The sequence below is a fragment of the Dromaius novaehollandiae genome, chromosome 10, assembly GCF_036370855.1.
Source record: "Dromaius novaehollandiae isolate bDroNov1 chromosome 10, bDroNov1.hap1, whole genome shotgun sequence".
Lineage (NCBI taxonomy): Eukaryota > Metazoa > Chordata > Aves > Casuariiformes > Dromaiidae > Dromaius > Dromaius novaehollandiae.
Window position 1 is genome coordinate 14,623,804 of NC_088107.1, and position 14,480 is coordinate 14,638,283.

General features: G+C 40.1%; 1 protein-coding gene across 2 annotated transcripts in view; it reads right to left on the reverse strand.

The window, feature by feature from the left end:
* Positions 1 to 14,480, reverse strand: part of MYO5A (myosin VA) — a 116,968-nt gene that overhangs the window by 82,531 nt on the left and 19,957 nt on the right. For both annotated transcript variants that reach the window (XM_064517380.1, XM_064517379.1), the window contains exons 2-3: positions 6,118 to 6,228; positions 4,502 to 4,673 (exon numbers count right to left, since the gene is read on the reverse strand). In XM_064517380.1, coding sequence (XP_064373450.1) covers positions 4,502 to 4,673; positions 6,118 to 6,228 — 283 coding nt within the window. The remainder of the gene's footprint in view (positions 1 to 4,501; positions 4,674 to 6,117; positions 6,229 to 14,480) is intronic.

The window sequence follows — 14,480 nt, forward strand, 5'->3', positions numbered from 1 at the left end:
GAATTAAGGAAAGTAGTCTGGCATGAAAGAAACACTGAAGAGCACTCTTGCATCCTGAGGGTCCTTGGGATTTGTCAATATACAGAAATACACAGGAGAAATGCTTACTCTCTTATTTCTCTTCAACATACTTCAGTGGCATAGACAACCACATGTCCTCAGGGATTTTATAGGCCTCTTTGAGCACCGAACAAGAACCATGTTCCAATTCTTAATTCCATCAATAAAGTACCATTGCTAAACAAAACGACAACTTCATCTGTTCTTAATCCAAGGTGTTCTGATGGCTTCACAGGAGAAGGAATTAGAAGGTTTCTATCCTGGCATTTGCTTAAAAGATCTGGATCAGGGTAGCATTTTCTATACCGGATATCCCAAGGGAGCTGTGACTGCACGTACCCTGCACAGAGCAGCGCTGAGAAGCTGGACTGCTTAGCTGCGTCAGAGCTGTGTGCTAATTCAGCGGTACTCTTCTGTACCACCCAACTGAGCGTTCTCAGTGCCTCTGTGCCGTATAGCTTATTGCCAAAGCTAGCACACCACAGCCCACCTGAGAAAAGTGCGCCTTTGCCACTGACCACTATGAGGCACAGACTCTCTTAAAGCCTCCCAGACTGGTGAGTCTAATCAAAGAGACATTAAAAGTGTTGTGCAAAATTTCAGACAATTCCCTTCTGCTTTTGGCTATGTTGGCAAGAATAATCCCTTGAACTGCAAATAAGCAGCTCCATGACAAGTTTTCAGCATATTAAATCACTTAACTTCAATAGTGATTTGTAAAATCAACAAGCAAACAGCTACCATCTGGAAATACCAAAAGATGTAAATTAGGAATTATGTTTTCTATGGCACACTTAAATCAATCCATCTCACAGGGACATAATTCAGAATAATTTATATTAAACATTTTTATTCCTACTAAATCATACTGGATTTTTTCATAATCAATATCATGGCCCTTCCCAAATTAGATTTACATGTGTTTTTATTTTACAGAATTACATTAAACTGAACTCCTTGGTTACACTTTTGGCTATTTTTATATACACCCAGAACAAGTAGCACCAACTCTTTCATCTTGAAGATACTGAAGAATCTGTGGACAAGCTGAATATTAAAATAAATAATTTGTTAATTTAAATTAAAGCCTGCCCTCCTGCATAACACGTAGTATTTTATACATCTGAACTAAACACCAACATTCACTGAGTTTTGATCACAGCCATAGCAGTTTTTCCAAGTAAACATTCAGATTTTCCTTTGTAACCTTTCAACTTACTTCATTAATTCTTCGTTTCACATTCTCAGCAGTAAAACAGAACTGTGAAATCATCCCAGGATTCAGGTGAAAGGCTGCCTTGAAATTAGGAAATCAAGAGTTCTTCTGTTTAAGAATTTAGATGACCTCAAAGTGAAATTCTGAAGAATTTAATATCTGTTTGGCATATTACTCTAAGGACAGAATAGCTGACTTAACTTCTAAGGCTGTGGACATGCCTCTATCCCATATCTACTTCTGCTAGTTGAGAATAATGTTATCATAATTCTCTCGGTGGATGAAAGCTTTTCTTAATCTCCGTCAGGCTAAATCAACTGGGTTAACTTAAACCACCATCACCAGGTACGTGAACTAGCCTGGCTAATGTTGTCTGAAGTAGATTAAGGGGGCACATACAATTCCTTCCATGGGCAGAGCTTTAAGGCAACAATCTTTGGTGGAGAGGAAGCAACAAATATTTTGGATGAAAACTGATAGAGTGATTTGAAAAAATGAATGTCCACAGCCAAAGGATCACATTTCTAAAAGCCAACACACCATAATTATCTAATTTACTTTATAACATAAGGTACATATGCCTACATCCCAAGCTAATATAGCCTCACTATAACGTATTCCTCAGTTCACCAATTAGTATTAAACTTCACCCATCTGCACTTTGACCACCTGGAACTCCCAAACTACTTAAGCCACATGTTTCTAATAAATCCGGCATGCATTTCTGAGAATTCTCAGATGAGTCTTATTTGGAAACAGAGAGGCTCGTCAAGCTCAACAAGCCTGTGCTCTTTGACAAATCACTGAACTCCAGAAACAGTTAAAGGCCTTCCAGCCATTTGGCTGTATAAAATCAGCCAAACCACCAACAAAAGCACTAGGAAAACCACGAAAACAACATGTTTTCCAAAACACAGCAAAACAAATCTAGCAGACAACACATTCCTTTCGAAAGCCTCTTAGATGACGCTAAACGTAATCTACATTTGCAAGCAAATCAAACACAAGGCTGTCTTATGGGACTGGAACGGTTGTACTAGTAGACACAGTACCACTAATGTCAGTATAGACTGAAAGCCGTTTACAAGTTGAGGCCATGAGATTCCAGCTACACACGAACCCTTTCACAGAAAGTTCCCCCATCACGAGCTTTATCATGGAGGCACTAGGGACAGAAACACAGGTGGTATCTAAACTTGCGGAACTGAGAAGATTTCCCTGCTCTGGGATGAAAATATGCACCTTTAGCCGGGGTTGCCCAGAGCCTGTGGTATCTCCATTCATGGAGATACTCAAAACTTGACTGGACAAAGCCCTGAGCAACCTGATCTAGCGAGACCAGTTCTGAGCAGGGAGCTGGACTAAAGACCTCCAGAAGTTCCTTCCAACCTAAGTTACTTTGTGCCTCTAGTCATGCTCTGACTACATGACAGGATGAGACATGACGGGATGAGATGTGTGTGCAAATCACCTCCCACACCTAAGGGGAAGAAGGTTGGCTATAAGCAGAGGGAAGCAAAGTCTGATCGAGCTCCCCGTGGTCTGGACGCTCCTGAGAGCGGGCCTGGGGAGTAGGTGCACTCTGCTGGGCATCCACAGAGCAGGAATCGCCAGACTGAGCAAACGGTGGTGGGTTATTAATGCCTGCAGTCTGCTCATCACCCCATGTTTAACATGCTGGTTGCCTCACTCTCCATATCTGTCACCATGGGTGGAGCTACAACAGCGACCTGAACAGGGAAAAATCTGATTCTCGGCATGCTCTGTACGCAGACCAGGACAGGATGGGACATGACATGGCTTTCAGCAACAGAACACAAGTTCTTATTTCAGATATCTGCACCATGATTAGCTGATATCTGTCAGGGGCCATCTTGCAGCATGATCAGCTCCCTAGCTTCGTGACAGTCTAATCTAGATTTTGCAAAGCAGTGCAAAGTGCAATCAAATTATAAGCAGTAAGTCTAATAACCAAGTCTAATACGTGATGACATCAGGAAGGCTAGGTACACTCTGGGATGCCATATCAAGAACTGGGACTGCTCTAGAAGAGTTTGACTAGAGACAGTCTAAACTGAAAAAGTTAAAATTGTATATTAAAAAAAAAAAATCTTGAAGCATGGGCTACAAGGCGTATAGGAAGATAATTTGACTACATGCAATGGGAGAATGTGTCTTCATCTTAATCACAATTATGAGAAGGAAATTTTCAGTACCTGTTTTCCATCATCATATTTTGTTTTATTTTTACTCAGCTTATAATGTAAAAAATCCACTAATGAGTTAAACTTTGTTTCTTATGCACTAGCACAACGTCCAAAGTACAGATAAACCAGAGGAATATTTAAAAATTAACAATGATTACGTATATTTAAAGGTCATATAAAAGTTACCTATGTATTTTGACTAAACACTAAGATTAAAACAAAACAAAACAAAACACACACACACGTACACACAAAGAAAAGTCCAGAAGCATGAAGTCTGAATTTTAAGCCTAAACTGTCTCACCATGTTTCTTTAAAATAGACCACTCAGCTGCAATTTTTTAACTATGACGAAATGATCAGTAAAGTAATTTCCTCCCATTTTGGCCAACTGAAAATATCACAGGCAATTATAGCTTTGCAGAACCTCTACTGCTAGTCAAACGGCATTTTTAAAACCAGCATTGTTCATAACGGTGAATGGACAAGCCCTACCTCATACACTATTGTATATTTGCTCCTACAGTTCTACTGAATGTAAAACACAAAAAGTAACATAAATTGTTATCTTCTGTACAGAGATACGGGAGTTCAATACAGAGGTAGGTAATCGTAGGTGGGAAGTAATAAATACACCAAACAGGCTAAGTTCCTATATTTGCACCATGTTAAGCTCTCCTCCAGCCAACGCTCAGCTGAGCTGGCTGAAGGGACCAACCATCAGCAAGGAATCCCATTGGCAAGCTAAGACTCCTGAATACCCCTTTTATAAACAGAGCTCTTTGGGAAGCTAGAGGACATAAAGCAAAGTCACTTTTCTCTGAACCATAATACTTCCAAGTCTATCCAATGCAGTTAATGACCACAAACACAGGGCCTTTCACAAGCATACCCCAACATGCCCTGTCATTAAAATACTTGGACTTAAAAGCACACATACCAATAATCAACTTTTTTCCCTCATCTATGGCATTCTCTGTAAAGATTATACTCTATGATATAAAAAGATAGTACCTACCACAATAGGTATAAATTAGTTTAGAGTCTATAAATCGAACTTTGAGGTTGTGTAAAACAGCAGGTTCATGGAGATAACTCAGTGCTGTGAGGTCATTTTCACCAACAAGTATGTCAGGGTTTCGCAAGGGAGGGAGTTCCTTGGTCTTCGGATCTAGGCAATACTCTAAGTCCTGAAAAATAAATGGAAACACATGTTGAAAGAATCGAGTTTTTTAGGTTTTCTCATTCAGTCTCTCCGACCACTAATCCCCAGCGAAATAGTCCCAAGTCACAAAAACACAATACAACATTTAAATTAACAGGTGCTTTGAGTTAGCGCTGCTTTCTCCAAAAATGTCATTAAAATTTTCTCCCAAAGGATTTTCTATATGCAACATGCAGCCATAAAGGGATCTCATCTTGTTAAAAATATTACTTAAACAAATCTCTTGCTTTTGCTACCAAAAATTATTCTTAAATAAACTGAAATATGTTATATCATAAATCTGTTTTTTCATGTTATTTTCTTCTTGAGCAAAACATAAAGTTCCATCAATTTACAGTCAGCTTCATATGCAGAAGATATGAGAATGTTGGCAGAACGCTAAGAAGAACACATAAAATGAAAAAATGCACAGAATGAAAATGTATGCAGCTATACATATATCTCTACTGTAGATGTTTTGCTTGCATCTGTCCATAGACCTAACAATACTTCAATTTAGCTGACATTTTCTTGTCCCAGCATAATACGATTTAACTGCCAAACACCCCTGTTCTACTAAACGTAATATCCAAGTGTGTAACACCACCACATATCCTGGAACATGTGGGGAGAAAATTAATCTTGTTAGATTATAAAGGTTGTACCCAGCTTGCACTATAAGGGACGTGACAGACTCAAAGACTGAAATTATTCAAGTAAAATATTTTATTTAGAAAGCATTTCTACATATAATCTGTTAATTTCTACTTCACTACTATGTATACCACTACATAAAAGCAGGATCTAAGCTGTTCACTGATAAGAAGTAAAGAACTAAAAAAAAAAAAAGACCTACTGCAGTATATCTTTATTTTCCCTCTGTGAAGATCTGAGCGATCACCATTATTACATATTGAAATTAAAAAAAAAAAATCAATGTCATAAATAAAAATTAACAGGCCTTCACTACAGGGATGTGAGTTTTCTGGTAGAGATGTCATCATTTCTTTATATAGTATGCAATATCATTTTCAGAATACTCTTAATCCTTGCCCCATTTTATCTTTATTAATCTTCTGATGGTTATGCTTGACTTAAAAGTCACAGTTCTTCTTCTGCAACACTATTGCCCTAGCAGCCCACTGGAATATGAAACCACAGTTACAGCTATAACAGCATAAACAGAAAAAGATGATCCAACTAAACATGAGCAGCAGCTGGATAAAAGCAATGAAGAATAGTACTTGGATTTTTGCAAACAAACAGAAAAGCTGTCACACACACAAAAATACTACTCAGAGTCTGTGGGCAAGAATAATTGCACTTACACAAATACAGAGATATTTTGACAACACAGCTTTCTGTGCTAGATACACCAGGCTCCAGCCAAGAGCAAGAACAAGCAGCTTGCAAATAATGCGTAGACCTACCTTGCCCTCTTCAAGTCGAAGCTGGAGAACTTTATCTCCAGGTTTAAAATCTTTGAGAAGTTCTGCCGACTTCCAGACCTCCTCTGGATCAGGGATCCAAACCCTGGCATACTGCAATATGAAGACAATAGCAAAAGGTAAGTGGTTTCTTGTTGCAATATAGTTAAATCTTCAATATATATGACACCAAAACCTTTCTTTTTAATACATATTTTTGTAACAGCCAAACCTTTAAAGCAAGAGAGAAAATTTATTAGAATGTCTGAGGGTGAGGAAGTTGCTCTACTAGTTGATAAAAGCCTACATATGAACTTAATTTTATTTCCTATTCAGAAAGAAAAAGGCATTTCACATGCAAAATAATGTTCCAAGATACACATTCAATGCTGAAAATCTAAAAAGAAAAATATGTGTTTTCAAAAAGATCAAAAATGTGGTTACAAAAGAATTTTAATTAAAGTGACTCTTCTGAGACTTACCCAATCTGAGTAGGTTCTAAGTGCATTTGCAATATATATAAAAAAATGTTGCCATGTAATGTTAAGAGAATATTTAAGCACATCTGTGTTAATTCAGGCAAAGCTACCTGATCTCAAGTATTGAAAGCTCTTTCTTTCATATTTGCAAAATATAGGGGAAGTTTAGAAAAGATCATCTTCAGAATGCCAAAAGAAAAAACTGGAAAGATCTCATTTAAAAGGTCTCCAAATAATAGAAAAGAAAAATCTGGAAGTCCAGTCAGTGACCACTTTCATCCAAACCAAAGGCACGGGATCTCTGTCTTAGGAAGCGTCACATGTGTGCCAAGCTCAGGAGACTGCCTGGCGGTTTTCTCCAATGTTTGGCCATGGAAATGTCATGAGGAAGAAGGAAGGCTCACGTGGACGGCTTCCTTCTGGTCTGAATTAACTGAACCATCCCTAATGGTAGTGATGCAATAAAACCCTTGAATATCAAAGAAAAAAAAAAGTAAACTGAAAAAGCTAATTTTTCTATTTCTAGATTTTAAAACATTCACAAGGAAAAAAGCAGTTTCTGTGCTTCAAGCTAGGTATTCTTTGGACCAGCAGCCCACAAGACCCTCCCTCAGCTCCAGCCCATGCATGATCTTATAAAGCTGCCACGTGCCACCGACTCCGCACTCGTATTTCCAACCCTGCATGGCACGCAGCGGCTCAGAGAGCGAAGGAAAAGCTGGAGGATGCAACACCCCGCAGCAGACGTGACGGAAAGAACTGTCCCACGGCACGCAACAGCTTTCATTGCCCACATTAGCAACTCTTTTTCTTAATGTCAGAAAGACATTAGGAGGATTTACCCTAGTCACAGGTGTTGGTGCAGGTCTAGTAATTTCACCCACTAATGACGAAATGCAAGTGTGACAAAGTAGTTGAGCTGCAAGTAAAGATATGTCCAAACACAAGGAATAAACTACATTTCTCAATAAAACATTCCGGTGATTTAATTACCCCAAATCATTAAAACATCATTCCTCTTTAATTTGAACTCCGGTATTGAGCACCAGGATCAGTGTCCACCGAACTAAAGAACCTCAGGTAAACTGTTTCTCTCCTGCTGTGTACACGCACAGACTGCTGGGTATCTCCTACTTTATTTATTTATTTATTTTTATTTTCTTGAACTGATGGCGGTACCTTTAAAGCAATTGGAATATTTAGGGCAAGTAATTTCCTTTCGGATGGGAGCACGGAAGCCGGCGGCTCTCCTCGGGCAGGCGGGAGCGCGAGGAGCGGAGCGCGGACACAACCCCGCTCCATGCGCCGGCGGCCAGGCACCGTCCGCCTCGGCCGAGCGCAGTGGCGAAGCCCGACGCCCCGCGCCCCGGAGCCGCACAGCCCTCCTGACAGTGCGCGACCTTCACAAAGACGACACGCCGTAACCACAGCGTGGGCAAGGAGCGAACAGCAGAGACCAGCCGCCTCACCCATGCCCGACGCCTCCGAAACAGCAGGACACATACTAAACACAACACCCTCTGGATCCTTAGAGGCAGATCCTACCCCGCACAGAGTAAGCAGGAGGATTTTACAGAGGAGGGCAAATAAACCCGGCCCTGCCAATGTGACCTGGAGAGAGAAATACCCTCCCGATCCCAAACCTGACAACGAATTTGACCGGGAGCATCTGCACAAGCCTGCTGCACAAAGGCGATGATCTCCCAACATTTTGGAAAAACGACAAAGTATAAGCTACGCTGCACTAAAAAACTCTTCTTAAAAACACAGAAGAATTTGGGATAGCCAATAATCACTACCCAAGTCTCTCTTACCATGATAATAGTTTCAGAATTACAGATTTAAAAACTGTGACTGGCTCTAGCCTACCCTGAAATGCATTCAGGTATTTCCAAAAGAACCCACATCCACAATCAGCTCCAAAAACTGGAAAATTCAGGGTTGCCAAAGACCCAAGAAGGACTCACTTTTTGTAAGGTTACTAAGGCTTTGGGAAGTCTCCTTTAAAAGAAGCATACTTTCTAACTGATAGCCAACCGTACTGTCAAACGGCACTTTTCTCCCCTCTCAAAATAAACTATGATGCACTTTACAAAAGAAAAATAAAGACAAAGAAGATGGTGCCCAAGAGGAGAAAGCAGCAAAGAACAATAACGCGTGGAAGCCCACGAGAGCCTGAGCACAGCAAGCGGCAGCAGCTCCCTTTCGACTGAGAGGTCCTTTAACATCCCGGCACGGAGACTAATAATCCAAGCAAGAAAAAAAAAAAAAAAAGCTTTCATTACAAGTCACTGGATGGGCTTCAATTTAACAGCTGCTTCTTAAAACCCCAAATGCCATCTTGCTTGTTTTCTAGAACACTTACAATCAACAGAGGAAACTGTCACACGAAAACAGGTAGGAAATTTCAGAGATTTCAGCAGGGAGTTTGCTTCAGGTATTTGGGGAGTCTAGCACGTATCTTTAGTTTTCCTATTGTTTAGCGACTAAAGAAGCAATTTCCTTGGAGAAGATGGGAGAAATGCATATATACATACTCATACCATCAGCCAACCCCACTAATATGAACCTAACAAAAGTTTCTGTATTTAATCTTATCAACACAACAACATGCAGGAGGGGTAAGTCCCACCACTGATGTCAGTGGAGCAGGACTAGGCCCCCCCTTGGAACAACACAGAAAATATACATAAAAACAAAAATAAAACACTAAGAATGACCAAAAATGTCTTTTTATTTGATCCACAAAAACACTATTAATCTTAAATCCCCCATTCTGACACCAACTGCTGCAATTCATCCCAATCCACCTCCGATAATGTATAAAGAACCTGCCACAAATTAATAAACAAGGTCTTTAAAATACTTTAAATAGTTCTGAATATTAAAATATTTGTTAACAGCATGAAAAGGTTATTCATCATTTTAAAACAAAAGCAGTCACACGTTTTAAGACACGAAGTGTGAGCTAAGTGGCCAAGGGAACCAGACTCTTTTGGATCTTCACACAATTCAGCTGCATTAGGGCAGATACACAATCACACTTTACTCATAAAAGCAATTTTTGTAACCCAGAACAGATATACTATGTTTTCAAAAACAGAAAGAACAGCCATACTTTTAAGTGAGTGAAGTCAGGTATCATGGTTATCTCATGTTAAAGAATCAACTGAAAGTGTATGCAAGCTTACTGCATGTATGTGCAAATATGTACATATGAAAAGAGCTCTTGAGCAACACCGGGCAAAGGCTATGGCATTTTCAACACATTAAAGCTTCTGAACTGATGCTCCTGCAGCTTTTGGAGAGCACTGAGCTTGTCCCATGCCCACTGCCTTTGCAAACAAAACAGCTGCTTGGTTTCATAGGTGCTGTCATGTTGCAAAACATCCTCAGACACGAATCCCAGTAAAAAAGGGCAGAGAACCAGCCTTAGGGCAAAAGCAGCTGGTATCTTCCTTGTCTCTAGCTAGGAGGCTAGAGCCCTAATCAGAGGGGAGGCTGCCCTTGCTGCTCTCCCTCGAGCTGACGGTCCGTGCTGCTCTTCCGAAGGCCGGAGCTGAGCTGCCCGGGGTGCGCTGCAGGAGAGGAGGGGGAGCTCACGCTGCACGAGCCAGCGAGCCATGCCATTCCGGAGGCCTCGATCCAGAGCCTCTTTGAAAGGAGGTCTGTACAGACAAGTTATTCAGCAGAGATGCTGCCACTGCTCTCCTTAACTCTCTCTACACCTAACTTTCTAGATGGCAACCTCAATTTGCTTACCTTTTAGAGAGTCAGTTGAGAGTTTTGTTTTCTTAACTTGGAGATTAGAAGTGACAAAGAGCTCCAGAGGGACATGAAAAAAAATCATACTTCAATAGAAAAAATCGCCAGCTTTTGCCAGATTAGTAAATTCAAGTACATTTTTCTACTCTTCTGATAAAAGTTAGTTCATCATTTTTCTTACGTGCCTAAAACAAGTCAGTCAGTCATCTCACTTTAATGGACTCCCAAAGGACAACATGCACAGAGATCTAGTCCAGACTGCTCTAGTGCAGAATACAATTAATTCACATAACATGCTTAGTTCATAAGCAAACAATAAAAGTTCAGTGTTCTGAAGGCCTTGATCAGATCTGTAACCAACCTTCCCCTCACCGGTCCTGAGACACTGGCAGGAGGCAAGGATGTAGTGAAAGGTCGGTGAGGTCCTTCTGCAGCGTGCCTTGACTCGCGCTCTAACAACGATGTAAAGATGGTTCCTAACATTCCTACACTCTAAACACAAACCATCTAAAAACATTATGTGCATGGGTAGCTGGATATATAAAAAATAGTACATACAACCATTTTGTGTTCAATGATATCACAGTGTTGGTGTTTATGCATAGAATTAAGGTTATTCTTTTAGCCAGCATCCAGATAAGCGCTCAACGAAGACTCATATGGATTTTCACCCTTCAGTAAAGTCACAAAAAAAGGATGCATCCTTTCTAATACATCCACAAGTGACTGGAGAGGCAACTTAATGATAAAATGAAGCTAAAAATACATTTTGGCTGACCAGACTTCATTAAACACCTGTTGGACTGTGGAGTTAGCAAAATCTTGTGTTTTATTCTTATTTTTGCCACTAGTGCTCTTTGTTGGCTCAGTTAAGTCAACAATTCCCTAACCAATGGGCCTGACTGATAAAATGGGGATAAGAACAATGGTGACGGACATGAAAAGCAGCAGATTTTAAGTTGATTATATTGCTTAGAAGGACACCAAAGAAAATAACAACCAGGCCATAAAAAAAATCATTCTCTCCTAAAATTGTTGATTCTGAACCTACACGGTGTGTATTTACTCCACTTGTTGGTAAGCAAATAGAAGTTTCTCCAAGCTATAAGGCGATGACTAACACACCACTGAAATCAGTATCCACAAACTGTTTCAAAATAACTACAAAGTATTTGTCAAAGCACGGCTTTTGATGCCAGAGAAAGCTATGTATTTGGTCATACAGCTTAGTCACCTAATCTGACACAACTTATTTTTGTGTAACATGTTCTGTCTCAACAAACGCTGAAGCTTTTTTTTCTTTTTTCTCTTACTAACCTGGTTTTCTAACTACTTCAGTGACAAACTTCTTGCTTCTAGTAGGGTTTTTTTGAAAGACAAAACTTTGGATTGCCTTCTCATTGCAAGACAGGAAACAACGAAACAGGTCCACCAAACACAACCGCCCGTGGAAGGAAACCTGAGGAGCGTGTAAGAGCAGGCAGCCGGCACGCCGCCGGCGGGAAGAGCCCTCCGCCTGCCTGGCGAGTGCCGGGGCAGCCGGAGCCGGGCTGCAACCACACAAGCTGGAAAGTAGCCGGGGCACCAAATTAACATTTCTAACTCTTGCAAAAAACCTACGGCATTTTTAATTATCCTGCTTTAATATCTCATTTGAAATATGTTAAACTCCAGCTGAGTGCCAGCGGCCGTAGCTGAGTCCAAGACAGCAGCTCTTGGCTGATGATGTTGTTTCTCCCAAACTCAAGTGTGCTCTTTCCCATTCAAAGGGGGGAGTTGGTGCTATCACCGGAGCTTCAGCACTTAATGCAAGCATTACTGCATAGCCAAAAAGGGTTCTTACTATTACACCTTCCCCTTTTTTCTGGTATATTCTAAGCATCCCGTCAGCTAGGCTAATTTAAGCAGAGCCAAAGCAACGATTGCGAGAACCTTTCAAGAACAGAAAGGAAGAACAAAATAAATGAAAAGATAAAATTATCAGAAGCAAAAACGGCCTGAAATGTGCCTGGAATTACTTCAAACTTCACAAAATATTTTGCTTCCCATAACTGGGATGTTTCTGAAGAACAGCGTACAAGATTAATTTACAAGGGCTTAAATCAATGGCTTTCACCCTTGAAACACTGCAGCCTCGAAAGCACTCCCACCACCTCCATCTAGAAAGCTCCTGCACTCCTGAAAAGCTTATGCCATAAAAATAAACCAATTCTCTCTATCAAGAAAAAAGAGAAAAATAATGAAATAAAGACTGAAAAACGGACTTTAATTGCTTCCACTATAAAATATCTGATGTTTCTGTGCCTGGTCTTTCTTACTGCTCCCCCGATGATTATGCCAACCCTAACAACATATTCTATACAATGACAAGCAACTTTCATTTCTGTAGTAAATATGCTTTTCTTTGAGCTTTAGTAGAGTCATGTTACCGTTTCTAACACAGAAGTGCAGTATTACTTTTTGGGTGCATACCCTCCTCACCACTCCCTGAAAGGTAAGGATGACGAATTATTTGATAAATGAAAGCTTCAGAAAACAACTCTTTAACATGTGTTATTGCAGTTCATACAGCACTGTATATAAAAGTAATGGAGGCCAATAAAAATTCAGCAAAGCAGCTGGGAAATTAGTTGCAGAAGACATGGTCTGGTCTCCTGGATTATTTAAGTACTGCTGTTTCTCCAATAAAATCTCTGAAGGGAGATTTCCAATTGATAAATCACTGTCAATACTGGAGAACAGGAGAAAAGACTGAAACACAACCATGGGGAATAAAATGTATGGGATGACATTAATCTACCTACTAATATTTATTTTCAAAAGGTCTAACAGCTCATCAGCTACCACGTAATACTAGGAATAGCAGTCTTGATCCACTGTATATGTAACATATTTACAATGCCAGATTTTGATATTTAGGGAGTTAGGAGTTTCTTGCCTTTTCTTATTTCATGATTTAAGATGACTCCCTCTACCCCACTTTCCAAAATTAGGCTAGATTGACTTCACAGAATCTTGCTTCTTTCAAATTCAGCAACCCTTTCCATATTACGGCCTTGTTTTAAAAGCCATAAAATAAGGCTGGGCTTTCATACAATGTCTGTTTATCTATGAAAAAAAGAATCCATAGAAGATTGCTTTTAGCCCTGTAGTATCCACAATTCTCAGGCTGAGAAACCATACGTGAATTAAAATGAAGGCATGTACTAGCAAGCATGCGTGCTGATGCACATACAAACCTACAGAAACTACAAAACTACAGAATAATTCCAAAACAGGTAAACAGGACATCACAATAAAGGTAGAGTTTCAGAATCAAAACAGTGCACTCAGGAGCCCATGTCTTCTCTCCTCTCCACCTGTCTTCTAGACAAAGGATTCCATGTAAAACCCCATAAATACACATATTTCCAAACTTATTCAAATGAATCTATTTGCAGAACTTTTTCTTTAAACTAAAAATCAAAATTCTGCCAGAAACTGGGGGTGCTTAGATTAGCGCCTTTGTGTTAAGCTATCAGACACATCTGGGAAGAGAACGCACAGCACATCTCTCCCAGTGCTTCATGGTTTTTTTAATTTCTCAGCTAAAGCAGCAGTTTCACATCTTTAACATTTCTCATGGGATATTGTTTCTCCCTCAGCAAAGGAATTAACAGAAAGCACTGTAAAGGTAAATACAAAAGAGAAGAAACGCTTTTAAAGATTGTCTTAGCAAGCAAGTTATCAGGCAGCCTCCTCCAGGCCACCCAGGGAAAGTTTGCTCATGTGAAAAAGGCAGCAGCATTGTAAGACACAACTTCTCCTCACTTCAAGTGGCAAATGTTGCACAGCAGTTTCTACGTACATGATCCAAGCCAGTATGAAACAGGCACCTCTGATTTATTCAGTTGAAACTACATTTTCTACTGTCTACAGGAGGGAAAGAGAAAGCAGAAAGCAGCTTGCCATAGAAACTGGGTTACTAGGGACAGCTGAGTCTTTCACATGACATAACCTCACAGATATTAGAGTCAGCCTAAGAGCACTAAGCTGTAGCTTTTCACCTCCAACATGATCGCTACCTAGACTTAAATCCCTGCCAGAGAAAAAAACTCATAAAAAAAAAAGAGGTGAGAGGGA